Genomic DNA, 25,921 nt, shown 5'->3' with positions numbered 1-25,921 from the left:
TATTTCGTACCCGAATTCAATTCTTTTATTGAAGATGGAACAATGAAGATGGAGCTATCTTAGAGTAATATTTTTGTTGTTACTTTAATTAACATATGTGTAGATTATGGAGCATACATATAATTGAAGGCTCGAGGTTATGATGATTGAAGGCATGCATGAGTTGAATAATTGCAATGAGAGCCTAAAGCGTGACACTTCCTAAGCTTTAATGCATGATCATTTCCATTTTATTTAAATCATTTAATCTGCATGATCCATTATTCGATTTTACATTTTAAATGCCACCCCTCCATGCGCACGGGTCCCCAATACCTTCATTCCCCTGCATCCTTTGTATTATGTTATTTTAATGTTTTTTATAACAATTTGTCTAGTTTGTGTTCACTGATAACAAAGTGTGATCGATGAGTTGTAAAAATTGTATTGGTGAAATTTTTGTGCATACAGGAGGTCCATCTTTATTAATGAATTTTTCACCAATATTTTATAGACACCTCATCAAACACTAATTCAGCATGTACCTATGGGCACACACTACAATAATCATTTTTAAAGTGTTTTCGGCGTGTGTTCATGACATTTTAAACAATAGTTTTAATTTATTTTTGATATGTTAATATAATTTTACTGGTGAGAATTTTTATACAAATCAAAGGGCTCATCATCATTAATGAATTAAGAATTAATTAGAGAATGTCATCTAATTTCTCAGCGTGTGCCCACATGCACAACATAGAAAAAACGTTTTATAAAATGTATAATGTATCTATCACCTCATTCTCCACTGTGTGCATGGTATGTTATAGTCCCTCCGTCCCGGCCAATTGTTTACGTTTGGTTTGGGCATGAAAGTTAAGAAATATGTATAAAGTAGTGAAAAAGAGAAAAAAAAGTGGGTGAAGTGGTGTGACCCATTAATTTTTAATATATAAAAAAGAGATAGTGGAGTAAAAGTAGTGTAAAAAAAGAGGAAAAATGGGAAAGTGGTGGGATCCATTGACTAATTTTGGTAAGTTTTGAAATGTAAAGAATTTGATGAGACATCCAAAAAGGCAAGTGTAAAGAAATGGTTGGAACAGAGGGAGTAATAAATAAGGTTCGCGTATTATCTGTATCAAGGGATTGCAAGTAATTTATATATTTTTGTAAAAAAATCAAGAATAAAGTAACGGGGTCATCGCATTCACAATAATATTCAATATTAAAATTATTCGTGAAAGTTTTATGTGAACGGATTATTACAATAATCGCTTGTTATGTTAGAATTCTACGTACCAATATTTGTATCTTCAAGCGGAGCTGCAACTGATTTTTAATTAAATATTTAATATATAAATTTTTATTTTAAATTCTGATTCAATCACTTTCCACAAGTATATATTGTAAAAAAAATACGGTATTAAGAAGGGATTATAAAAACTAGCTTACGGACCGTGCGATGCACGGGTCTTGATTAATATTTATATATTTTTATTTCTAATTTTTATAATTTTATTAAAATTCTATATAAATAATTAAATACTAAGTAATGATTATTTCATTGTACATAATTTCAAGTTAGGTTCAAATAGTATATGATTGATGCATAAATAATAATGTAAATATTCGTTGTTGGTAAGATTTGAACCTACTAGTTTATACGTATCTTTATAAATAATAATATAAATGTTTGTTGTTGACGAGATTCGAACCTGAAAACTTGTGGAGTGTATTTTTTTAGTATTTGAATCTAACGGATCTGATTATTTGATGAAGAATATCAGACGATCGTGATGAAAAGAGATAACCAAAATGAGGGTTAACCAAACTACAGATTATACTTCATTCCGATTATTATAATTATTATAATATATAGTCCAGATGTGATGTCGTAATACTGAAAGAGTTGTTGGAAAACAATACTAAAACCATAACCATGTGTATATTAAAAGCAGTGTTAAGTTGTGGATTATGTAGGGGATAAATAAAAAGATAAAAGGCAGGAGTAGAATGTGGTCTTGTTGTCTGCTTAAAACAAAACACCTGGGCTTGTGTGTGCGCACGCTGTGTGTGCGCGCTCTTGTACATACACCATACAAATAATACTGTGTACTCTTATAATATTGTGGTCTGGTCAACTCTGTTGCTGAACTTTTGATGCCTTGAGCTCTATATTTGATAGCCCCAGGCCCCCAGCAGCCTGTAATTTGTGGTTGTTTCAAAGCAGCATATACCCTTAAAGAGTGAGTAGTTTTTAAGATTCGTTTCCGTCCGGGTCATCCGACTATAAGCGACCAAGACTTATGACCAGAATCCCGATTTTCAAATATTTGAACTTCTTTTTTTTTTTTTTGCTAAATAAATATTTGAACTTCTTTAAATAAATATATGTATACTCTCTCAGTTCCACTGAATCGTTTACGTTAATTTTCGGCACACTTTTCAATACTCGTTTAAAATTTAATTTCATAATATATTTTTTTTAATTTTCTTTCTGAATAAAAGTTTAAACAAAACAAATTAAAAAATATTATAAAATTATACTTCATAAACTTTTCAATAGAATGGAGGGGGTATTAGAATTTTCATAAACTGATTTATACTAGAACCCTCGAATCTAAGTACCGGCCCCGCTTCCGATTGAGTCTTTGGTCTAATCCAGGGGCGGCTACAATTCGGCTCTTTGTTATTGAAATTTGATTTGTTCCACTTTGTAGTGTCTTCAAAGGTGGTCTAAAAATTCTCAAACTAGCCATCACCGAATCAATTCAATTCAAGTACTAGTAGTAGTTTTCTTGTTCAATGAATCAATATAATACCATAACATCAGCCCTATTATAGCCTTCATAAGTTTTATATTTTCGGATATTACTAATTGCATCAATAGTTGTGATCCAAAAATTTAAATTTAAAACATCATTTGACTAAATACTGATATAAATTTATGATCAACTTCAATAATATGATCCAAATATTTGATCTAAACTACTTTTTACATATAATAATAAATAAATATCATATTAAGTAATTTTATCTTAAATTTATTGTTTAATCATTTTTAACAATTTATATAACATTTCATAAATTAATTAAATTAAAAAAAATTAATACACATAAAAATATTAAAATTGTGCACTTAATTTACGAAAAACACATATATTGTAATAATTAACATACAAAATATCATTGATACACACTAATTTTACGAATTAGTATATTATTACCACAAATGCTCAATTAATATGAATATGGATATGAACATGGATCTGCAACTCAAAATCGAGGAAATGAAAATGAAGGTAAAGGATCCCAAAATAATATGAACAACTACGGATAATATTTTAATTATCTCGGAGGAAACATAAACAGTTTGTCTGACTAAATTAAAATTTTATGTTATCGTTTTCGAGTCATTTTGTGTGTTGTAATTTCTTTTATGCATTTTATGCATTTTTTATTCTATGCAATGTACTTCTACTTAAATTTTAATGAAATTATGTTTTCTCATTATTTTTAGTTTTATTTGAAAAATAAATGTTGTTAACAATTAATTCTATAACTAAAAAATCAAAAATCAATTTAAAATCTCATAAACTATAAATAACAAAATCATTATTTTATATTAAATCAAGTGATCTAAATTTGGATCACTGAACAATAGTGATCCAAATTTGGATCACCATTAGAATGAAATTTGGGGTAATCTGCCTTAAATTTGGATATTTGGATCATTCTTGAATTTGCTCTAATATCTGTTGACTTTGATGTATCAATGCAATTAATTATCACAAAACACCATTCTAAAAAATTTCGATTCAATCAGTTATTTCCACTTAATCCCTTCTAAATTACCCTATCAATTTGATTTTTGAAATTCGATAAATCCTTACGAATTTTCATTTATAGTAGTATATATAATTATTTATTAAAATTAAACTATTATATTAATTTAAATATGAATAATTATAGAAATTATGATATAATAAATATATATTTGTTAATAAATATATATTTGATCATAATAATATAAGAAAATAATTTAATATTACAATACATTCGATTTTTATCCCAATTAAACTTTCCAATTAATTTCAGATTTTCAACTAATCACAAATCCGTATTCAACCAATTTTATCCGATTCTCGATTTTTAAACTAACCAACCTCCTACCATAAAAAGTAGGGGTAAATTAAATATTGGGCAAGTGTGTTAGAATTAATTAACAAGATCCTCAAAATCCAAAATAGATTTCATTCCGACCCCTATCAAGGGCTATGAAAATACTACTCCTCTATTCCTCCACCTCTGCAAACATATCTACAGACTACTACATTTGACAATCCATAGACACTAGTACAAGACAATACACTCTTTTTAGTTATTTACTCATAATGAGCTAGCTAGGCACTGTGTTGTAGAGTAGTAGAGTAGTGTTTGAGGTAGCCTAGCGGCAGGTCACAAAATGCACCATGGGGAGACATTAATATGAATTCACGTTCTTTTGTCAACCTCAGTTTTGTCGGTCAATCTTTACTACCCCCAACCAAACTTCATTATTGCTAATCAACCTAAATCCTACAGTCCCCAACGCTTCACTCAACAAACTTGTATATATACTTTCACACTGGAGTATCATTGTATTCAAGACAACTCTACTTTGTTTTTTTATAACAAATCTCTCTCTCTCTCTGTGATCTCTCTCTGTGATGGAGTTGGGTTTAAGCTTAGGAGAAACTCAGAAGCCATTCAAGTTATTTGGGAAATCAAATGAGATAGTAGTGAACAATAAAGATCATGGTGTAGGGTTTTGCATGGGATTAGCTCCATCTGTTAGTCAAGAAATTACTAGTAAAAGAGTTCATAATTTTACTCATCACAAAACAGATTCTTCTTCAGATCCATCTCTTCAGCTTCACCTCTTTCCTTTTTCTCCTCCTCATAAACATAAACATTCTCATCAACTACCTCTTCCTTGGTTGTCCCATAACCAAAACTGTAAGCTCTCTCTCTCTCTCTCTCTCTCTCTCTCTCTCTCTCTCCCTCTCCCTCTCTCCCTCTCTCTCTCTCTCTCTCTGTGACATGGTTCTAATATTATTTTCCTGATCTTGATGATGTTCATGTACAGTGACCCGGAAGCATGATGTGGCGGTGGAGGAGGCGGAGGGTGGTGGGACCGGCTCATCATCTCCGGACAGCTCAATGATGTCAACATTTCGTATGGAGTTTGGAATGTACAGAAATAGAAGAAATAATAGTAAGAGAGAACAAGATCATGTAGAAATGGAAAGAGATTCTAATTCTAGAGGAGCAAGTGATGAAGAAGAAGATAATGGAGTTTTAGCTAGGAAGAAACTCAGACTTACTAAAGATCAATCTGCTTTTCTTGAAGAAAGCTTTAAGGAACATCATACCCTCAATCCAGTGAGTCAATGCATATTTTTTACTATAATAAATGAATTTTTATCATAGTCTCGACTATTTTGAAATCCTCGTTCCGTCAGGACTAATATCAAATTCCAAAAAAAAATTGTAATTTTCTCTTGCCTTAAACTTTTTATGATTTTTTTTTAAATAAAGCGGGATTTCAGCCTAGATTAGTCTTGAGGTTCTTTCTACAGTACTAATGGTTTGTGATAAATGCAGAAGCAAAAGCAAGCTCTGGCAAAACAACTAAATCTCAGGCCACGCCAAGTTGAAGTCTGGTTCCAAAACAGAAGAGCAAGGTATATACTACTATCTGTGTTCAGATTTTGTCTTTCTTGCAAGATTTCAAAATAGTAAATTTGGTGACAAAAGATGAATTGAAATTTAATGGTTTGTGCAGAACAAAACTGAAGCAAACAGAGGTGGATTGTGAGTATTTAAAGAGATGTTGTGAAACCCTGACAGAAGAGAATAGGAGGTTACAGAAAGAGCTTCAAGAATTAAGAGCTCTTAAATCTTCCAAGCCTTTCTACATGCAACTTCCGGCCACCACTCTCACTATGTGCCCCTCTTGTGAGCGTGTGGCTTCGTCTACTACCACCACCACCACCCCCACTGCCACTGCCACCGCCATCGCCATCTCGGGCTCTGCTAATAAGCCTAGACTACATCCATTTTTGCAAGATCAAGGTCATGCCCTCCAAGCTTCTTCATGAGCATTGCTACACATATGTAAATACTTGGTTGTTTCTTTCTTTGATTATGTTTATTAGTGAGTTAATTTGGTTCTGATGAGGAATTAGAGGGGAAAATTAATCATGTAGGGGAGGTTTTGAGTTGGTATTTATCAAACAACATCATGAATGTCCTTTTGCAGTTTACTCTGAATTCTTACATTTACTCTTATCTCCCACCACGTGTTTTGTTATTGTTGTTATCCTTACTATGGTTGGTGTTATCAAATTTATGAGTATATAACTTAAGTTTTATGCGAATAAATTTAACACCGAAAATTGACGTGAATGATGGGAACACGTCACTTAATACACGCTTATTTCCGCATATAAATACTTTGTCTTACGACAAATAGTCAAATACAAGTATGCAACGGGTTAAATGAAGATTTTGTAAAAACAATTAAATGTCACATTACTTAAAAGGAATAAATTTTATCATAGCGCAACACTTTACGAGAAAAAATTTGAGATCCTAAACAGAGTATGTCATTGTTTCGGATACATTTGTAGGTTATAGTGTTATACCATACCAGCTCAGGCAAGCTATTTGAGGACTTTCTGGACTGTGAAGCCCAAACGCAGCCTTTGCCCATTTGGATCTTCTGGAATGTCATCCATTTTGGATCGGTCAAGGTCAAGGCCCATATTTTAAGGGCTGGCATGTTCTAAATATTTAAGGCCCGTATTTTAAGGGCTGGCATGTTCTAAATATTTAAGGCCCATAATGTTCGTACCAAATAAAACAAAATATTTCAGTACTGACAAATTAGTTGATAATTTTGTGCACAAACATGCAATTTCAAACTAGGTCATCCTTTTGAGCCCGATGAAATAATGGTAACAACTTATCTCTTGTCAGGATTATCACACATTATCGAAATTTGATAAAACAAATACTCCCGCCATCACATTTTAGCTGTCACATTTCCTTTTATAGAAGTCAAATTGACCAGTTTTGACCCAAGATTAAACATTACTCTTATATTATCTAAAAAAACTTAAAATTATATATTAAAGTAGAGTAAATTTACTTTCCGGTGATGTAATTTTTTTATTTTGCTCAATTATAAATTATTAATAAACTCCGGTCAAACTTAAGTCAAATTTGACCGACACAAATTCACAACTAAAATGAAATGGAGGGAGTAATCATTTATAAGGTATATAAACTTGATTATTAAAAAAACCAGCTCATATTATCAGAAGCATGTGCTAATAGGCCAGTAGAACCTCTTATTAAAACCCTTTTCTGGAACTTTTCGTGAAATAAAAATTAAATGTACGTCGTTTATCACTTGAGTTATATTATCGCGCTCAAAAACTTAATGTTATCAAATACAAAATTAAAAGCAACTGGGGCAGGGCCATTAAAGGGAAGGAGATGTTCACTCGTTTACTCGAATAGCCCACTTCTGTGAAGGCCTCAGAGAAATGAAATTGATGTTTGCTGATACTGTGTACAGTCCGCATTAATGTTGTTCCGTGACCAGCAGTAGGGGTGAGCAGAAAACGCACAAACCGTCCGCACCGTACCAATCCGCACCGCAATACGCGGATTTTAATTTTCGTGGTGCGGTTGTAATTTGAATTTTTAATAAACCGCGCGGTGTGGTGTGAATTGTGATTTTAAATTTCTGAAATGCGGTTCAAACCGCATCGAACCGCAATATTTAATATGTTATAAATAATGAACTCATTTAATAGAATTTAAGTATTTATAAGTTATTTTTGTTTTGTAACTGAATTTCTAAAAAAGTTAAACTTTCCCGTGTGTAATTTCTAATTTGTATTATTGAAAAATATTGGCAATTTTGTGTTATATTAGTTGGAAATTTGATTAAATTTAAGTTTTGTATTTTATTTAAAATTTTCAAACTTGTAAAGTGTAAACCGCAATGAACCGCACCGCACCGCATTTTCGTGGTGTGGTTTATGCGGTTTTTGAGGGTACGCGGTGCGGGTGCGGTTTGGAAATTTTATTAAACCGCATGCGCGGTTTGATTTGCGGTTTGAGAAAAAAAACGCACCGCCCGTACCACGCTCACCCCTAAACAGCCGCATGTAATCCCATTTACTGCATATTTTTCGCAAAGATCCAGACCGCTAATGGTGTTTTTTAATTTGTAAATCGCTGTTTATCGGAAACCGCATATGTTCTGCAATTAAAATAGTATATTTTTTTTTGTAAAATATGTTTTACGAATATATATATAATTCATTGAAATTGTTAAATATCCTTTAAATTTAATAAGTATAATGTGCATGTTTAGCAAAGTGAAGAAATGTTATAAAACTAAACATGTTCTGTGGAGTAAAATATTTTGTAATGTTTTACATGCGGTACATATATGATATTGAATGAAATAATGATCTTTGCTAACATGCGGTACAATGTGGAGTAAAATAACATAAGTTATTTTTGTTTTGTAACTGAATTTCTAAAAAAGTTAAACTTTCCCATGTGTAATTTCTAATTTGTATTATTGAAAAATATTGGCGATTTTGTGTTACATTAGTTGGAAATTTGATTAAATTTAAGTTTTGTATTTTATTTAAATTTAAGTTTTGTATTTTATTTAAAATTTTCAAATTTGTAAAGTGTAAACCGCAATGAACTGCACCGCATTTTCGTGGTGTGGTTTATGCGGTTTTTGAGGGTACGCGGTGCGGGTGCGGTTTGAAAATTTTATCAAACCGCATGCGCGGTTTGATTTGCGGTTTGAGAAAAAAACCGCACCGCCCGTACCGCGCTCACCCCTAAACAGCCGCATGTAATCCCATTTACTGCATATTTTTCGCAAAGATCCAGACCGCTAATGGTGTTTTTTAATTTGTAAATCGCTGTTTATCGGAAACCGCATATGTTGTACAATTAAAATAGTATATATATTTTTTTTAAAGTATGTTTTACGAATATATATAATTCATTGAAATTGTTAAATATCCTTTAAATTTAATAAGTATAATGTGTATGTTTAGCAAGGTGAAGAAATGTTATAAAACTAAACATGTTCTGTGGAGTAAAATATTTTGTAATATTTTACATGCGATACATAAATGATATTGAATGAAATAATGATCTTTGCCGAACATGATCTGCGAAACTATATGTTTTACGATATATTATGCAAGATTTTACTTGCCGAACATAATTGGTCTCCAAGATTTTTAACAAAAATGCGGTTTCCATAAAATTTAACTCCGTATATATATTGTTAGAAAAGTTATCAAGTACATGTTAGTGTTTTATTTTTCTCAAAATCAAGACAAATTCCAAAATGATAGAATATATGTATTTTACCAATTTCAAAATGTGATTTTTTGGGAAAAATATGTTTTAAAATAATAGTGTATAAATATTAAAAGATATAATAAATATTTATTTAAAAGATCAGAAAAATCACTAAAGATGAACTGGGAAAACATCATGAATACTAATGTAATACAACTTTCGGCATGCTGTTCTCCACAATAAAAAGTGTTAGTTTATTAAGAAATTATTATGATCCATAACATTCGGGCCTATCACACCTAAAAAGACCCAAACTTGGAGAATGCTTGTTTATTCAAAACATAGTTTAAATAAAGAAAAAGTGCAAAAGGAAGATGGTCAAATTATAGAAGTTCTGATTGCTTCCAACTTACTCCAAGATTTCATGTGTTACCATTACAATGTTGCAACATATATGCAACATTACACTAATGAGTGTCACCAAGTCATCCATGATTGTAGGTCACTCCAATGCCATATAAAGTTTACCAGATTTGGTGTGGTCTGGATCATTGAAATTTCAACCCGATCAACGAGAATGATATTGAAATCTCAATTTTTTCATTAACCGGGTTGGAATTGTATGATTCAAACGATGAGTCACGTATGTATAAATCAAAGAATAAATATGACATCGAAATCTCATTTTCATTTTCATTAGCCAGGTCGGGATCAAATGATTCATTAACCGGTAACTCGCAACTTTATAGTTTATATACTTTATACAATGGCATCTCTGGCTAACATCCACTGGTGATTTTTTTAAAGAAAATGCCTAGGTTAGATGTATTTCTAGTACAAGATACAGGTCAGAACTCACAGGAAGGAGCACAATGATCAGACAAATGTAGCATGCTGCAGTTATCATATGAGCACAATAATTTCATCACTTAATATAGTACATGATTGAGGATTCATTTACACTACTCTGCAAACAAAAAACAACTTCCACTGATGTAGGGGACAGTTCATATGCTCTCACTTTTCTGATTCTATATTCTCCAGAGAAGGAAGAAAAAAATATAGTATAATTATATTGCACTGAACTCAACAAAATTGTTAAACCTGTAATTTATTTACCTATGGTGTTTTTTTGTTGTTGCTTCTGGTATTGTTTCACTAACAATTCTGCATATAGCAGCTCATTCCATATATCTGGTACGCCCGGGAGGCACCAGTGGCTGCAGTCCTGGATTCGCGAGGTTAATTGTTTCTCCTTCGACGATATATGTTGCTTCCTGTACATTGATGGATGACCATCTTTTCTATAATCTGTCAATCTTGTAATGTTCAAGTACGAAACTGGAGTTTCCATTTTTTGCAGTACTTGCTCAAGAACTTTCATCATTGGTGGGTACTGCGTGAGATATTGGTCGTTCTTTATCGGCTCTGATTCGTTATCACACTGTCCTCCTGAATTCCATTGCCCCCCGCTGCAGCAACGAGACAATGGATCTTAGTTATTAAAGTGTAAAAAACAATGGCATTACATTGCACATGGAGTATTAGGTCATGAAATTAATGTTAAACACATTTAAAACAGAGAGTTTGCAGGAATGCTTGTTTCTAATGATTATCGACATTATATAAATTTAAATGCCCTTACCTGAAATGAGAGGCGGAGTAGCCTCTGAAGAAAACCAAAGTTTTACCCGGATTTACATTAGCATCCACCCATCTCGACCATGTGGTTAAGGCTTTTTGAAACGCCTCCATAACATTTAGTTCACGATGAACACGTGTTCCTTCTTGGTAATAGTCTTTCCTGCGACATAAACATCCTTATTTGAAATTTCTCAAATCAAGCTCAAAATTTAAACTTATTATACGCAGTGGTTGAGATAATGAGAGTAGGTTTAGGTATACCCTTGGGATGTTTTTGGATGCGTCCACCAGTGTCCTGTGTTAAAGATTAGAATGTCTGCACTTTTATATTTGACAGCCGGTATCCACATTCTGTCAATCCGAAGGGTTTCATGCGTTGATCCATCTTTTTCTCGCAGTTGCCATTCTTGAACTAAGAATGGAGATACAAAGAATTCTACAGTGAAGTCATAATCCTGGTAAAACCATAGAAGAAAGATTAGGAAACTTCAGTAAAGCTCAGTCAAGAGCTTGACTTATCAATAGCATTGAATGCAATTATCAAGAAAAAGGTCAATCTACCAAAGAACTGACCTTGAATATAAAGGAAAAATAAGGATCAGAACGGAATTGGCGCTTGCCAGATGCTTCATAAACTTTGCTTTGATCTTTGACAAAGTTTTTCAAGATACATATCAAAGATTCCCACATGTTTCTGTTAAGTGAATCGCCGACAAAAACCAACCGTTTTCCTCTCAACAATTCCAACATATGTTTTCCATCTAACCTACTAACACATGATAATTCATTAGGATGAAATTTATCTTCATCAAACAAAAACAGGTATGGTTACATGTTTTTCCATTGAAACTAATCAAAATCTTCAACTTTAACATAGTCTCCCTGACAAATATTTGATTTAGTTACAGCATTCTCTATAAAGTTTGATTTCAAGAACATTATGTACAAAATTGAGTACAATCCAATACAGATATGTTAAAACAGAAACACAACAGATTGTAATTTGAAGCTAAAAAACCATGATTAATTCACATTGTTTCGATCACAAACCTTGGTAAAGTGCAACCCTTTGGCTTCCATTTGTACTGCTGAAATTCTTGATCAGGCCTACCATTTCGAAAACAATTGAATTGCTCATCAATTAGTGAACAAGAACCAGGTTTATACAATGGATATGACTCATCTCTCACCCACTCTCCATCAAAAAGATCACAATTCATCAGCTCCTCCATCATCTTATTAGTTTTCGATTTCTCGAAAAAAGGCTCCTTTGTTTCTTTCTTAGAAAAAGAAGAAGTTAAATTGGTGACCACCCCTTTTTCTGCAATTCTTTTATCTCCATTCCCAGTAAGTTCCTGTCCTAAACTCACATTTTTACTTAGCTCCTTTAGGTTTGGCCTCAAGATCACACCTCTATCAACCAAGTCTTTGTTTTGGGTCTGGTTTTTCACATCTTCCTGAGACTGTGGAGCCTCAATTGTGCTTATATTTGGCTTAAAGATTCCAACTTTATGAACCAACTCTTCAGTTTGAGTCTCATTTTTAACTTCTAAAGGCTCAATCACAGTAGAATTTTGAGTAAAGTTTCCAACTTTACCATCAAACTCACTGTTCAGATTCTTGGTTTTCACAATCAATGGTTCTTGTTGAAGACTAGTGGAGTTTATCAATTTAGTAGAATTATGAACATGTATTTGTGAAGAAAAAGTACTTACATTATGATAAGAAGTTGTGAAACCATTAAAGATGTTCTTGAACCAAATTGTAGAAGAAGAGTAAGAATTTGCAGGGCTAGGATTAAAGGCCAAGAAAAGAGTGAAAAGAATGAAAGAAAAAATGAAAACATAAGTTAAAAACACAGACTTTTTTGTTCTTGGAAGAGATAACAAAGATTTGAGCTCTGTTCTAGGTGAATATTGCTTTGCTGCATCTCCCATTTGAAAATGGCTAGCTTCTGCAGATCTCTCCAGGCTCCACTGTTAATAACTCTTCAAGGCCTTTGTTACAAAAGAGAGAAAAATGTATAGTGGTTTAATGTATTTACATTAGTATAAATTGAAGATAGAGCATGGAGATGTTTAGTTTTATTAACGGATTGTTTTATTAAAAATTACACCTCATGTTTCTGATTTTCGAGTGCTCGTCCGAATCAACCGAATTTTAAAACGGATATATTTTCATTTATTATAATAAAACAATTTTTTTTTGTAAAAGGTGGTCAAAATTAATTGTATGTACTGAGTAACTGTACTGGCAGCCAGCAGCAACCAAGCCATTCTTTTGAATTTAATAATATTAAGAAATTAGTATAATTTGGAAGGAATATTAGAAGCATCCACGTGTATGATGGCAAATTGTGTGGCAACACAGCTTAACCAGCTACTACCAGCACATACTTTGTCACTTTTACATGACAAATTTGTGAACTTCACTCTATATTATTTTCCGTTTATTATTACTCCCTCCGTCCTTAAAAATATTTTTTATTTCTATTACACACGTTTGCCAATGTACAATTTTAATTATTAATATCTTTAATTTCGTGTTAGTATTAAATATAAAAACTTCATTGAATTAAGGTACTTATAAATACGAATTCAACAAAATCACTCATGACTATGTTTGATCTTATAGATTAGACGTAAATTAGTAGTCAATCGATTACCATGAACGGTACGAAAAGTCAAAACGAGAAGATCATTTTGGGACGGAGGGAGTACAACACACTACTTTTAATCTCAATTATAAATTATGTTAATGTTATCGTACATATTTGAGTTGATGCCTTCGTGATTATGAGTTCGAATACTTTTAATCTCAATTATAAATTATGTTAATGTTATTCTACATATTTGAGTTGATGCCTTCATGATTATGAGTTCGAATACTTTTAATCTTAATTATAAATTATGTTAATGTTATCCTACATATTTGAGTTGATGTCTTCATTTTCATGAGTATGAGTTCAAATACTTATTTTACGAAAACAGTCTCTCCAATTTCTTCCGACCGAAAAATTTAGGGTGAAGTTGCTGAAGAGGACAGTAATAGGCCATACATGCGCATTAGAGTCAATGTCTTCTTGATTATGATTTCGACTATTTATCCGATAATCGTTTCACGGAAACGGTCTCTCTACTTTCATTAGAACGGAAAATCTAGGATGAAGTTGATGAAGAGGACAGTAATAGGCCATACATGCGCATTAGAGTTGATGTCTTATTGATTATGATTTCGACTATTTATCCGATAATCGTTCACGGAAACGGTCTCTCTACTTTCATTCGGACGGAAAATCTAGGTTGAAGTTGTTGAAGAGGACAGTAATAAAATAGGCCATGCATGCGCATTAGAAATGGGGTTATAAACAATATTAACATGGTGATGTCTGATACATTTGAATATGGTGGGGGTTGGGTGGGGGTGCTTTAATTATTTCCATTTAATTTTTCCAACTATGCAGTTTGCCAACAAGCTTCTTCCACCGACATGGAACCTGTAAATTTCACTAAATGTTGAAAATTCAGAAGGGCAAAAAAGAAAAAAACAGACCCGCAAAGGTTGACTCAGTTAGTTAAAGAGGGGATAACTATCCTCTTGATCACAGATTCGAATCCCACGGAAGGAGAATTTATGATTATATTTCTTGAGTCAGAGTTTGTCGCGTAAATGCTGTTTACCTTGTTCATGTACTTTGGAGGCTATTACGTGAGCCCGTAGGGTTTACCGAACCTGAAGGGTAGCAACTGCGGGTTATTTACTATTAAGAAAACAGATTATTTCAAAATATGGAGACCCACAAATTTTTGTGTGACTGTAGTTCATGCTTCTTTTGCTCAAAGATCTGTTGGACAAAAAATTGTTGATTGTTATGTAAGGTAGCTAGCCGTTTGAATCTTGGGTATGTACAGGATGATCCAGTGGACCACTGGACCTCATAGAACCGTTAGCCCACTTGTCTTTTCTGACTCTATATGGATTTTTGACTGTACTTCTACTGGGCTGTCTAATGTTAGAGCCGGCCCGGCCCGGCCCGGCCCGGCCCGGCCCGGCCCGGCCCGGCCCGAGCCGACTAAAAAATTTGAGCTCAAATTCAAGTTCGTCTGACAATTTTAGTTCGAAATTCAACTTGTTGCAAGAAAATTAGATAGGACCGACTCCCCCGGATATCGATGGAAGCTCCAACACGAGCAGTGTATCTCTAATTCGACTCAATTAAATATATAAATTACATGTAAATATATTTATATAAAATTTAAGTATTATTGATACAAATAAAATATAACAAAGTCTCGATTAATTTCATGAATTTAGGCTCCGTTTGGAAGTGCTGTTGAAAATTGTTGTGCTGTTAGAAAAAGTGCTGATAGAAAAAGTGCTGATGGAAAACGTGTAAAAAAATGCTGTCGGAAAAATTAGATGACTGTTTGATATTTTTTTTTAATTTATGCATATTTTGAGATATAATATATAAAAATAATATTTTTGAGAAGGTTCGATGGTGAAACTGATAGCAACTTTCTGGAAAAGCTGAAAACGGTTTTTTTCCAAAAATACGGGGGACAAGTTTTTGCTAATGACCAAAAACACTTTTCCAAACAGCAGTTTTTAGAATTTACCGAACATCTGTATAAAAGCTTTTCAGCAAAAAGGTGCTGTTGTCTCCAGCAACAATACCAAACGGGGCTTTAATAATCTAAAAATTATGATCTACATGAAATAATATTCGAATATCTTAATTTTAAATTTCTCAAATATTTTACGAACCGAACTAAAATCTATGCCTTCATGGCAGGAGCCTGGAATTAAAAATGCTTCAGTGACAATATAAATATATACGGACATTTTGAGGTTTATTTTGTCAAATTTCCAACTCAGCTTCTGGATAAGCTTCCCTCCCTATTTCTTCACTTTCTATACAGCAAACCAAGAAACAGCTCATACAATATAAAAATGCACATTATTATTAATTCTTTATTCCATTATCTAATCATATTCATTCACAAATATTCATTTCCACATAAAATATCTATCTCACTTTGGTCAGTTCTTGAAGAAGAAAGAAGCTAGGAAATGTCAATCCTAGCTGCACCAAATTCTCACATTCTATACAGAGACACATACAGTGCTAAAGACCAAAGCCAACAGCTTTGGAGTTCTGGGAGCTTCTTCAGTACATCAAAGTCTTTTGGGCTTGGCTTTGATCAAAGAAAACAGAATGACTGCAAGAAACTTGTTAAGAGAGATTACAGAGCTAATTCTTTTTTTCCAGACTTATCAAGACCTGAGTCTGTAGAAATGGAGCCCATTGCTGATTCTGATCACTTGGACCAAATTCTTGACAAGGCTACTGATCATTGTGAACCCATTGTCATAGATTGGTAACAACTTTCTCAACCTTAGTTTATCAGGTTCGGGTTCCTGACAAACGTATGTTGCAGCATATCATACCGCACTTTAGTAAACGTTATTCGTTTGCTAGGGACCGGAGCCATCTATATGTATATAAGTTTGGTTTATTCATATTATGTATTTAACTGGCTGCTGTTGAAGAATTTATTAGGCTGATGTTGTTGGATTTGGTTATATTATATAGTGATTGATATGGTGTTCATATTTGTTCATGCATAGGATGGCTACTTGGTGTAGAAAATGCATTTATCTAAAGCCTAAACTTGAAAAATTGGCTGCAGAATTTGATACTAAGTAAGTTTATCATTCTATCTCCATGCATATATAGAGCTTTTGTCTCGAAAATTTTGTGTGGATAGTTTTCTTTGATTGTTTATTTATACATTTGCATAAATCAAGAACATTGCTCTTATTGTTACAGTGAGGACAAACTAGATGCACATTGCAAAGCACTTCATATTATGATCTTAAATGAATCAAATTCCGAAACAAAACGATGCAAGGAAGTTTGCGCTACTTAATGCATCAAACTTACCATTATAAATCTGTCCATCTAATAGGCTATGGGGGATTACTGCTAATCTTCTCGCAACATAAGCTAATAACTTTAAGAAAGACGTGAATCTGTCAACGGATTAGTATGATATGCTTATTTTTATTTTTTTGTTGGGACAGACTAAAATTCTATTTTGTGGATGTCAACAATGTGCCTCAATCTCTAGTGAAGCGCGGCAAGGTTTCAGTAAGTGTCCCCTTTTTACTTTACTACCTAAAATTTGTTCCGCTTACACATTGCAGTCATCAAAATCTTCTTAGTTTTGTAATGCTGACTTATTTTTTGTCAATCTTTTCTCAGAAAATGCCCACAATTCAGGTGAGTTTGACGACAGCTGATAACTCTAAAACAAGTAAGATTGTAAATATGAATCGACTTATAGGTCTAATATGTTATGGGATTACCTGTTGCAGATATGGAAGGATGGGGAGATGAAAGAGGAAGTTATTGGAGGGCACAAAGCATGGCTTGTTCTTGAAGAAGTCAGGGAAATGGTCAAAAAGTATGTATGATGCCCTTCTTATCTCAACATCCCCATCAAAGAAATGTAATCAATGTATATTTCAGAAGGATAAATTAATATATATATGTACAGCAGCCACGGCTGGCTTCTCATGTCAGTTTAATTTGATCTTCCTTACCTTCCGACTCTCAGGAAATCTATTTCTAGAATCAAGATTACTGCTTTTATTTTGGTAGCAGGACAGTGTAATATTGTGGCGAACATATAGTTGACACTTGACACTAACTATCGTTGCCTGCAATCTCCTTGTTGTCATATCAGAGGTAACTTAAACAGCTTTAATAACAAAGTTCATGAACTAATACATACATTTTGCTCTGCTACTTGGCATTGTGGCAGTGTTATTTTTTTTAGGAAAACTGTACACACCATATTTAGAAGATATTTTATGATCTGCAATAATATCTGGTTACTGCTGTTTAAGCGATGCAATGTAAAGCAACATAACACTAGTCAGTAGTGTTCTTTGTTCTGGCAGTAGCTACTAGCTTACTTGCGTTGAGTTGGAATCTGTTCCTCTCCGTTCTGGCCTGCCTAGGATTTGCCTTAGTCTGTTGTGTTTTTCTTGTTGAGTTGATAGATTTTTTTGCTTTGCAAAAAATAGAACTAGAAAACTTGTAATTAGTCCCTAGCAATGTAGCCTGTTCGATACACTCTTCTCTCGGTAACAAGAGGATGAGGGTTTGAATCTTAGTGGTTGTATGAGTTTGTGAGTATCAGCATTCTTCACCCATCAATCCGCATATCAGCATTCTGAACCTACTCATTCTTTTGCATCATCACTATCTTCACCTTCCTCCTGCTCTTTTACCTTTTATAGTATTATCCGCAAGTTCTTCTAATTCACTCTCGACAACTTCTCCACAGTTCTACATGTTCTTTCCTCAAATAACCACGATTGAAATTGTGCAACACAGTTCACATGATAATTATTACCTTTAACGATCCTTAGAATAGTATCAGTCTATCAGAAGTCAAAAATAACTTGTCTATACTTAAAATCTATCCACTTTGCCCTTCCAAACAATTTCCAATCAAATTTCAGAGATCATAAATGTTATTTGCAGCACCATTAGGTTCAGTGTAAGGGAGTGAGTCGTGCTACGTGAACAATCCGAGAAGCAAGTAGATGTCTTGAAGTGAGATTTTAGTTTGTTATAAGTGTTAGAATATAGATTCAGTTGGCCTTCCTCTAATAGCGTAAAGTTTTATATGAGCTGGTTACTCAATATGGTATCAGAGTTCAGGCTGACAGAGGACTCAGGTTCGATTGAGCCTTCCTCTAACACTTTACGGATCTATATTCTAACAATAAGATCCGGCTTAGTTTGTGTCTGATTCCTAATAGGATTTTAGGAACACATTGGCATTATCTAAACCTAGTTTAATTATCTAATTCCCACTATAATTAATGATTCTGTGATCTGCCAAACAACACATTATAGAACCATAATTTTCTGAACTTTCAATGGCTCAGTCACCCACCCCAACAGGCTTAACAGCAGGCGTTTATCAATATTACGAGGACAGTTTCGATTTACAGTCTTTTCCCCTCTCCCACATCAACAAAAGCCACCTGGAAAACGGAAACCGGGTAATCATGCCTGCTTCTTCGATACATTCTATCGTGCCCCGGAAAAAAATCAGGAGCCCCATGACTTTCGAGATCACAAATCTTGACTCTGGTAAAAATACGCATTGTGGAGTTCTGGAGTTTAGTGCTGAGGAAGGATGCGTTTATATGCCGGACTGGATGATGCATACTTTGGTTCTAAAAGATGGCCAGTTTGTTAGAGTTGAGAAAACAGGCAATCTCGCAAAAGCTACGTACATGAAGATTCAGCCTCACAGTACAGATTTCGTTAGAAATCTTTCGGATCCCCAAGTTATGCTAGAGGAAATTCTCAAAGATTTCGTGTGTGTTACTGTTGGAGATACTATTATAGTAAATCACGAAGATCAACGCTACTACATTGATATTGTAGCAGCTGATCCTGAGAATGTTGTTTCTCTGTTTGATACTGATTGCGAATTAGATGTCATGCAGCCTTTGGATTATGAAGAGTCACCTGAACAAGTGAAGACCGAGAAAGAGGCAACTGAACTAAAAGAACTAGAGGCAAACTTTGCGAAGTTTAAGGCCTTGGAATATGAAGAGCCACCTGAACAAGTGAAGACCGAGGAAGAGGCAACTGAAATAAAAGAACTAGAGGCAAACTTTGCGAAGTTTAAGGCCTTGGATTATGAAGAGCCACCTGAACAAGTGAAAGCCGAGGAAGAGGCAACTGAACTAAAAGAACTAGAGGCAGACTTTGCGAAGTTTAGGTCTTTGGATTATGAAGAGCCACCTGAACAAGTGAAGACCGAGGAAGAGGCAACTGAACTAAAAGAACTAGAGGCAGATTTTGCGAAGTTTAAGCCTTATACCGGAGTTTCTAGGAAACTGGATGAAAACATGTCAACAAATACTACTTCTGTTGTCGCGAAAACTGGTTCAAGTAATTCGAAGAAGATGACACAGTCAGATGCTGTTAGTCCTGTTTGTTCGCGAAATTACGACAAAACTGATGCATTTGATCAAGGGGACATGAATGCTGTTGGGTGCAAGAATGAAGTGAAGAAGTTTCAGCCGTTCACAGGGAGAAAGTACACACTTTCAGGCTCATAATAATGGGTTTTTGTGTACATTCCTGCATAATTTTTATTAATGTTTTATTGCTTGAATTGTTGTTCCTTATTTTATAGGGAATTTACCAAAAATATATTTATAAAAATACGGACGCGGGTTGCATATATCGTTGCATATTTTGCAAAAATATAATTATAAATAAGTTAGATTTATACAAAAAGTAGATATTTAGATTTATTGAAGTTAATATTTTGCAAAAATATAATTATAAATAAGTTTAAAAAATAATTTCACTAAAATAACGGAAAAATTATTGTAGATAGTATAACAATGATACTAAGAAAAAAATAAAAATTACAAACTTTGTTAATTTCAAAATTATAAAAAACACAAAAATATATCAAAGTCACATTCTAAAATTAAATAAAACCAGCATAATAACTCGTGCGAGCCACGGGTCATTTTCTAGAGTTTTTTTATGTATCATGCAATTTTAATGTTTTTAGAGGAACTCCAACAATATTCTTATATAGGCTCTTGAGTCAAATTTTGAAGAAATTGAGATAAAATTTCTCCAACAAACTTCATGTCCCCCTCTATAAATTTTGAAGAAATTGAGATAAAATTTCTTCAACAAACTTCATGTCCCGCTCTATAACGTTAGGAGCTTTGAATGTTTCCTCACTTTTAGGAATTAATATCACCTCAACTATTATTATATTATATTTTTCTTACCCGTTATTTTATATTCAATGAATGAATATAAACATGGTAGTAAGTGTACGTTTAAAACGAAACGATTAAACTTAATCTGTACAATGTCGTTAGTATGTTTACAAATAAAAAAGCTAAAAATTAACATATATGCCGAATACAGAGTTAACCAAAATCTAGAATTTTATTTAAATAAAGTATATGTACTGCTCTATATTATTATTGAGTTCACTACTAACTTATACTCCCTCAGTCTCTTCCAATTGTTTACATTTCTTTCCAATTGTTTACATTTCTAAAGAAATGTCCGGCACACATTTTAAGGTGTATAAAAAAATGTAGTTATGTAACTTATTTTTATAATTTTCTTTTTCTCAATAAAAGTTGAATATTTTAATTTCTATTCAGGAAAAACAAAATTGTAAAAAAAAAATTACAGAACTATACTTTATACGCACCTTAAAATGCGTGTCGGACACTATCTAAAAAAATGCAAACAATTGAAAGTGACGGAGGAAGTAATCAACTTACTCAATTTAAAAAGATAAAAAATGCATAACTTTAGTCAGAATGACTTGCAATCATGATATATAATAATGTAAAATTTACATTATTGTTAATATTAAAGTTGATTTTAATGAAATTCTAAAATTTCGAGTATTTTTTGAATAATGGGCCAAATTCTAAAATGCATTGACTCATTATAATTCAAACTTATCTAAATATGTAATACCAATATAGATTATTTATATATAAGCGATTCTATTTTCAATATTTTTTTAAAAATTATATATGTAAATTTTAATTACTTTTTATAATAAAATATATGTTAAAAATATATGAGATATATTTTCAAACTAAAAAATGATTAATAAATAAGATAACAATCCATTTATGTACTATGCCTAATTTTATATCTCGAATTCAATTCTTTAAAATTAACTATACAAATATTCAACTAACTATCCTTTTTTTTGCGGAATTCAAGTAAGTATTTTTAAAGTTAAATAAAATATTCATTTAGTACACTTATATATTATCTGTATGATAAAAAACATATGTGACAATATGATATAGCGGTAAGAGGTTGTATAGTTAAATGAAATAGCTTGATTTCGATTTCCAAAAACCACATTTTTTATATAAATATTAAAAATAGGGGTAATTTAGTGTTTTCAATGAGACTTTTTAATCTCATGAAATTATAGCATTGTTTTCCTATTATATATAGAAGAGATTATATATATACATATAACTACCATTAATAATAAACAATTTTATAAAAAAAACTTGAATATTTATTATATATTACATGACATGTTTAAAAATATATTTTATACAATATAATTTAAAAAGATATAAATAAGAGAAAATAATAAATAACAAACATGTAAAAATAAATTTTACTACACTATTTTTTGTTAAAATAAATGGAATTGAAAATTTATCCATGAAAGGTATATTTGTTTTATTTTTTTTTTATAAAAAAACAGAATTATTATTCAAATTCAATCTCAAATTTATCAGCCCTCCTTTTTAGGTTAAACCTTTTTCTATTCTAACACGGTAATAATAATACCCTACATAAAATCCAATTAGTTTTTATTTTCTGATTACCTGAGTCATTATCATAATCGAAATAGGTAATCCTTAAAACCATGTTATATATTCTCAGATTTATCACACATAATCAAACCCTAAAACAACGAACTAAATCTTCTGTATTTGTTTTCGATGGCTGGAAAATCAAGATCTCGAGCTCAACATGCAACTTCACCGAAACCAAGCTTCAGTTATCATTGCTATCCATTCTCACACATAAACAAGTCTCATTGTGAAGATGGTAACAAAATCATAATGCCTGCTTCTGCTCTTGATAGACTCATGTCTGTAGAGAGTGTCAAGTACCCTATGACTTTCAAGATCATGAATACTTTTCTCGATAAATCTTCGCATTGCGGAGTTCTGGAGTTTAGTGCAGATGAGGGTTATGTGTACCTTCCTAACTGGATGATGGATAGCTTGTTGTTGGAACAAGGCCAGGTTGTGGATTTGGAGTATATAGGGCTCTCGAAAGGGAAATCGTTGAAGATTCAGCCTCATAGTACTAAATTTATAATGAATCTTTCTGATCCGAAAGAGGTCATGGAGAAGATTTTGAAGGATTTTGCATGTGTGACTATTGGAGATACTATCACGGTGAATCATGAAAACCAGAGTTATTTTATCGATATTGTTGAAACGAGGCCTAAGAATGCTGTGTCTTTGTTCGAGACTGATTGTGAATTGGAGTTTGAGAGGCCACTGGATTACAAAGAGCCTGAGATAATCAAGCCTAAGGCTGAACAAGCTGATCAAGAACTTAAAGACGCTACAGGCTTGGAGAAGGATGCAGTGTTTAGGCCTTTTACCGGTGTTTCTAGGCGATTGGATGGGCAAGTACCAGCACCTGCTGGCATTGCTGCTGAGGATGACAAGAAGCTGGTTGTTGATTCGAGAAAACATGCTAGAGTTGTGGTTTGTGGCTTGAATGGCGACTGCTCTGCAGCTAAGAAGAAAGCAAAAACTGAGGAAACTGAAGATGTCAAAGAGAGAACAAAAGACATTATTGAAGAGAAGAAGTTTCAGCCATTTACTGGGAAGAAGTACACCTTACTATCCAGCTGATCAAACTGCAAACTGCATCAGATTTATCTTTTTTGTTTGCTTTTATATTTTTCTATTTCAATGCATTGATTTTTTATCAAGTACTATAACCGTTGTTCTAAAAAACGGAAATCGGCATTATTCGGTATAGTAACAATTCAGTAATTAATCGGATATTCGGTGATTAATTGGACTAATTAATCGGAGCATATGTGTTTAATTAATTTATGAAAATAGTGCAGTGATTAATTGGATTATAAAATCGAATCAACAGAGCATATCAAAACGATTAATCGAGTGATTAATCAGCAAAATCGGTAATTTTTTGAACACAAACTATAACCATTATTCGAGTTCACCAGAAAACCCTTCTGATTTTTTTAATTCTTCTTATATTTCTTTATCAAAAAACCAATCAACAAATCTTAATATCACAACATGTCAGTTCCATCAATAGCAATTATTTGCAAATAGATATTGTTAATGAATTTTATTATATCTTAAAAGAAGTTCGACGATTGTTGTAAGATACCATATCTTGAAAAAATTTCATAATACATGTAAAACGAAAAAGTTCAAGGGCATATATAGAGATTTAACAGTATTTTACGTTATACAATCGTTTGTTTTGGACCACCGTACAACTTAAAATCAAGAGTATATTAGGTGACCATAAAAGATTGATATGTTGTGGGCCTTGTGTCTTTTGTAGCTGAACATCCCATATGATTCACTTTTATCTATTGCAAAAGTCTGATATTAGTAGGGCTGTAAAACGGATAATTCGGATACGGATATGCCTATATCCGTATCCATATCCGCAATCATCGGATTCGAATACGGATAATATCTATTTTATTTTGGATAAGGATAATATCCGCTTTTTTAGAATACGGATGCGGATATTTCGGACGAATAACGAATTTTTTGAATTTTTTTGTTGCCCCTACCGTTTTGACGATGATTATACAACATTTTCTACGATTAAATACAAATAATATATTTATATATGTATAAAGTATGTGTACAATTATATAAAATTTGTATAAACGTATTATTTAATACATTTACACACACTTTGAACTAAAAAAATAAATTTTAAATTATATACAATTATATATTTATATAATTTAATTATCATATATGTATTTAGTTTCGGATTCGAATATGCCAAATTCGGATACGGATAATATCCGCTTTTTCTCGGATACGGATAATATCCGCTTTTTATCGGATACAGATACAAATTTTTTGGATAAATATCGGATTTTTCAAATTTTTTTAACAGCCCTACATCTGGACCTCCAATAAATTTTTCTTAATTTAGACACTATGCTACAGTTAAAGAGTTGTGGTGGAATAAAATAATAATGAATAAATAATGAAAGAATGAGATAAGTGCATGCATTGGAGAAACCAGAGAGTCCAGCCGTCTGCCACAAAATTCAATTGGAGATTTCTGGAAACTGTCCATTGACTTTGACTCTTCAATTTGGGAAAACAAATTTGTATCATTTTAATTTAGAATATTTATCATAAATATTCATATTTTTAAACTTATTTACAAAAATATGTTTAAGTATTACATATGAGGGTATACAATAGATTGTTCGAAATTAGATACGAGATTGCAACATCGTCACATCATCCGTAGTCGATTAATCGTAGCATCATCAAAGAACAACACATCTTGACCTTTTATTTCTGTTCTAAAAATCACCGATTTTACCAATTAATCACCCGATTAATCATTCCAATATGTTCCACCGATTTTTTCTTAAATTTATATATTTAGTTTAAAAAATTAATTATTTTTATATATTAATAAATACATCTGATTAATACTCCGATTGATCAATCTGATTAATAACCGATAATTCGATTATTTTATCAAATAATGACGATTTCCGTTCACTAGAACAATGTTTTTTATACATTTCTTCCTCTTCTCTTCCTGTCCGTACTCAAAATATGAAATCCATGTGTGGTAGTACAGTTCTGCTGGGTCACAGCACCTTTTTCATTTATTTAATTTTATAGTCGCTTATTTGATAGATTTTAAATTCCTACTATTTCAAACTCTCTATTCTTATTCATCAGGCTCAAGTTAACGTTAGGCTAATTTAAACTTTCAAATCAGACATGGCTCCATGTACATGCCTTGAAACATGGGAGCCGGACAGACAGCAGGTCTAGTATTTAAAAACCTATCCAATTAGCGTACAAGTTTCAATTACCCGGAACCATGTTTGTAAAAATCGGTAATAGGTATTAACCGGTTTAGGTATCGATTATGGATTAATCGGCAAATTGGGAATTAATTGGAACAAAAATCAGATATATTTAAATATTTTAATAATATTTAATATATTTATCTTATTTATTATGAAATATATAATTCAAAAATAATTTATAAATATTA

The 25,921-nt window shown here is 32.4% G+C and overlaps 5 protein-coding genes across 7 annotated transcripts; 4 read left to right on the top strand and 1 right to left on the bottom strand.

The window, feature by feature from the left end:
* Positions 1-4,310: 4,310 nt before the first annotated feature.
* Positions 4,311-6,312, top strand: LOC141690009 (homeobox-leucine zipper protein HAT14). Its single transcript, XM_074494570.1, has 4 exons — positions 4,311-4,977; positions 5,108-5,403; positions 5,626-5,705; positions 5,807-6,312. The coding sequence occupies exons 1-4, from the start codon at positions 4,689-4,691 to the stop codon at positions 6,120-6,122; spliced, it is 981 nt and encodes a 326-aa protein (XP_074350671.1). The 5' UTR covers positions 4,311-4,688; the 3' UTR covers positions 6,123-6,312.
* Positions 6,313-10,275: 3,963 nt separating this feature from the next.
* Positions 10,276-13,072, bottom strand: LOC141690008 (protein trichome birefringence-like 1). Of its 2 annotated transcripts, none has more exons than XM_074494568.1 (5): positions 12,070-13,072; positions 11,593-11,788; positions 11,281-11,474; positions 11,021-11,179; positions 10,276-10,847 (listed from the first exon to the last, which is right to left on the bottom strand). In XM_074494568.1, the coding sequence occupies exons 1-5, from the start codon at positions 12,954-12,956 to the stop codon at positions 10,487-10,489; spliced, it is 1,797 nt and encodes a 598-aa protein (XP_074350669.1). In that variant the 5' UTR covers positions 12,957-13,072; the 3' UTR covers positions 10,276-10,486. The 2 variants fall into 2 exon arrangements, with proteins under 2 accessions (XP_074350669.1, XP_074350670.1); XM_074494569.1 differs by having other exon boundaries at positions 11,593-11,785; positions 12,070-13,071.
* Positions 13,073-15,989: 2,917 nt separating this feature from the next.
* Positions 15,990-17,646, top strand: LOC141692317 (thioredoxin-like 3-1, chloroplastic). Its single transcript, XM_074497092.1, has 5 exons — positions 15,990-16,400; positions 16,651-16,725; positions 17,107-17,173; positions 17,288-17,305; positions 17,401-17,646. The coding sequence occupies exons 1-5, from the start codon at positions 16,093-16,095 to the stop codon at positions 17,497-17,499; spliced, it is 567 nt and encodes a 188-aa protein (XP_074353193.1). The 5' UTR covers positions 15,990-16,092; the 3' UTR covers positions 17,500-17,646.
* On the top strand, positions 17,640-20,294 carry LOC141692315 (uncharacterized). Of its 2 annotated transcripts, none has more exons than XM_074497090.1 (2): positions 17,640-17,773; positions 18,988-20,294. In XM_074497090.1, the coding sequence occupies exon 2, from the start codon at positions 19,111-19,113 to the stop codon at positions 20,176-20,178; it is 1,068 nt and encodes a 355-aa protein (XP_074353191.1). In that variant the 5' UTR covers positions 17,640-17,773; positions 18,988-19,110; the 3' UTR covers positions 20,179-20,294. The 2 variants fall into 2 exon arrangements, with proteins under 2 accessions (XP_074353191.1, XP_074353192.1); XM_074497091.1 differs by having other exon boundaries at positions 17,643-17,773; positions 19,004-20,294.
* A 2,293-nt stretch (positions 20,295-22,587) lies between these two features.
* LOC141692183 (uncharacterized) lies at positions 22,588-23,520 on the top strand. The gene has a single exon (XM_074496917.1). The coding sequence runs from the start codon at positions 22,588-22,590 to the stop codon at positions 23,518-23,520; it is 933 nt and encodes a 310-aa protein (XP_074353018.1).
* The last annotated feature ends 2,401 nt before the right edge of the window (positions 23,521-25,921 follow it).

The sequence above is a fragment of the Apium graveolens genome, chromosome 10 (genome assembly GCF_009905375.1).
Source record: "Apium graveolens cultivar Ventura chromosome 10, ASM990537v1, whole genome shotgun sequence".
NCBI classification, from domain to species: domain Eukaryota; kingdom Viridiplantae; phylum Streptophyta; class Magnoliopsida; order Apiales; family Apiaceae; genus Apium; species Apium graveolens.
The sequence above is the reverse complement of the archived record's forward strand: the minus strand, read 5'-3'. Positions and strand labels throughout refer to the sequence as shown.

Coding starts and splice junctions, on each gene's coding strand:
- LOC141692315 (XM_074497090.1), top strand. CDS start 19,111: ATGCCTGCTTCTTCGATACATTCTATCGTGCCCCGGAAAAAAATCAGG.
- LOC141692317 (XM_074497092.1), top strand. CDS start 16,093: ATGTCAATCCTAGCTGCACCAAATTCTCACATTCTATACAGAGACACA. Junction 16,401..16,650: donor GAACCCATTGTCATAGATTG/GTAACAACTTTC, acceptor GTTCATGCATAG/GATGGCTACTTGGTGTAGAA. Junction 16,726..17,106: donor GCTGCAGAATTTGATACTAA/GTAAGTTTATCA, acceptor TTGTTGGGACAG/ACTAAAATTCTATTTTGTGG.
- LOC141690009 (XM_074494570.1), top strand. CDS start 4,689: ATGGAGTTGGGTTTAAGCTTAGGAGAAACTCAGAAGCCATTCAAGTTA. Junction 4,978..5,107: donor GTTGTCCCATAACCAAAACT/GTAAGCTCTCTC, acceptor GTTCATGTACAG/TGACCCGGAAGCATGATGTG. Junction 5,706..5,806: donor TTCCAAAACAGAAGAGCAAG/GTATATACTACT, acceptor TGGTTTGTGCAG/AACAAAACTGAAGCAAACAG.
- LOC141690008 (XM_074494568.1), bottom strand. CDS start 12,956: ATGGGAGATGCAGCAAAGCAATATTCACCTAGAACAGAGCTCAAATCT. Junction 11,789..12,069: donor AAGGGTTGCACTTTACCAAG/GTTTGTGATCGA, acceptor ATCATGTGTTAG/TAGGTTAGATGGAAAACATA. Junction 11,180..11,280: donor CATCCAAAAACATCCCAAGG/GTATACCTAAAC, acceptor TTTATGTCGCAG/GAAAGACTATTACCAAGAAG.
- LOC141692183 (XM_074496917.1), top strand. CDS start 22,588: ATGGCTGGAAAATCAAGATCTCGAGCTCAACATGCAACTTCACCGAAA.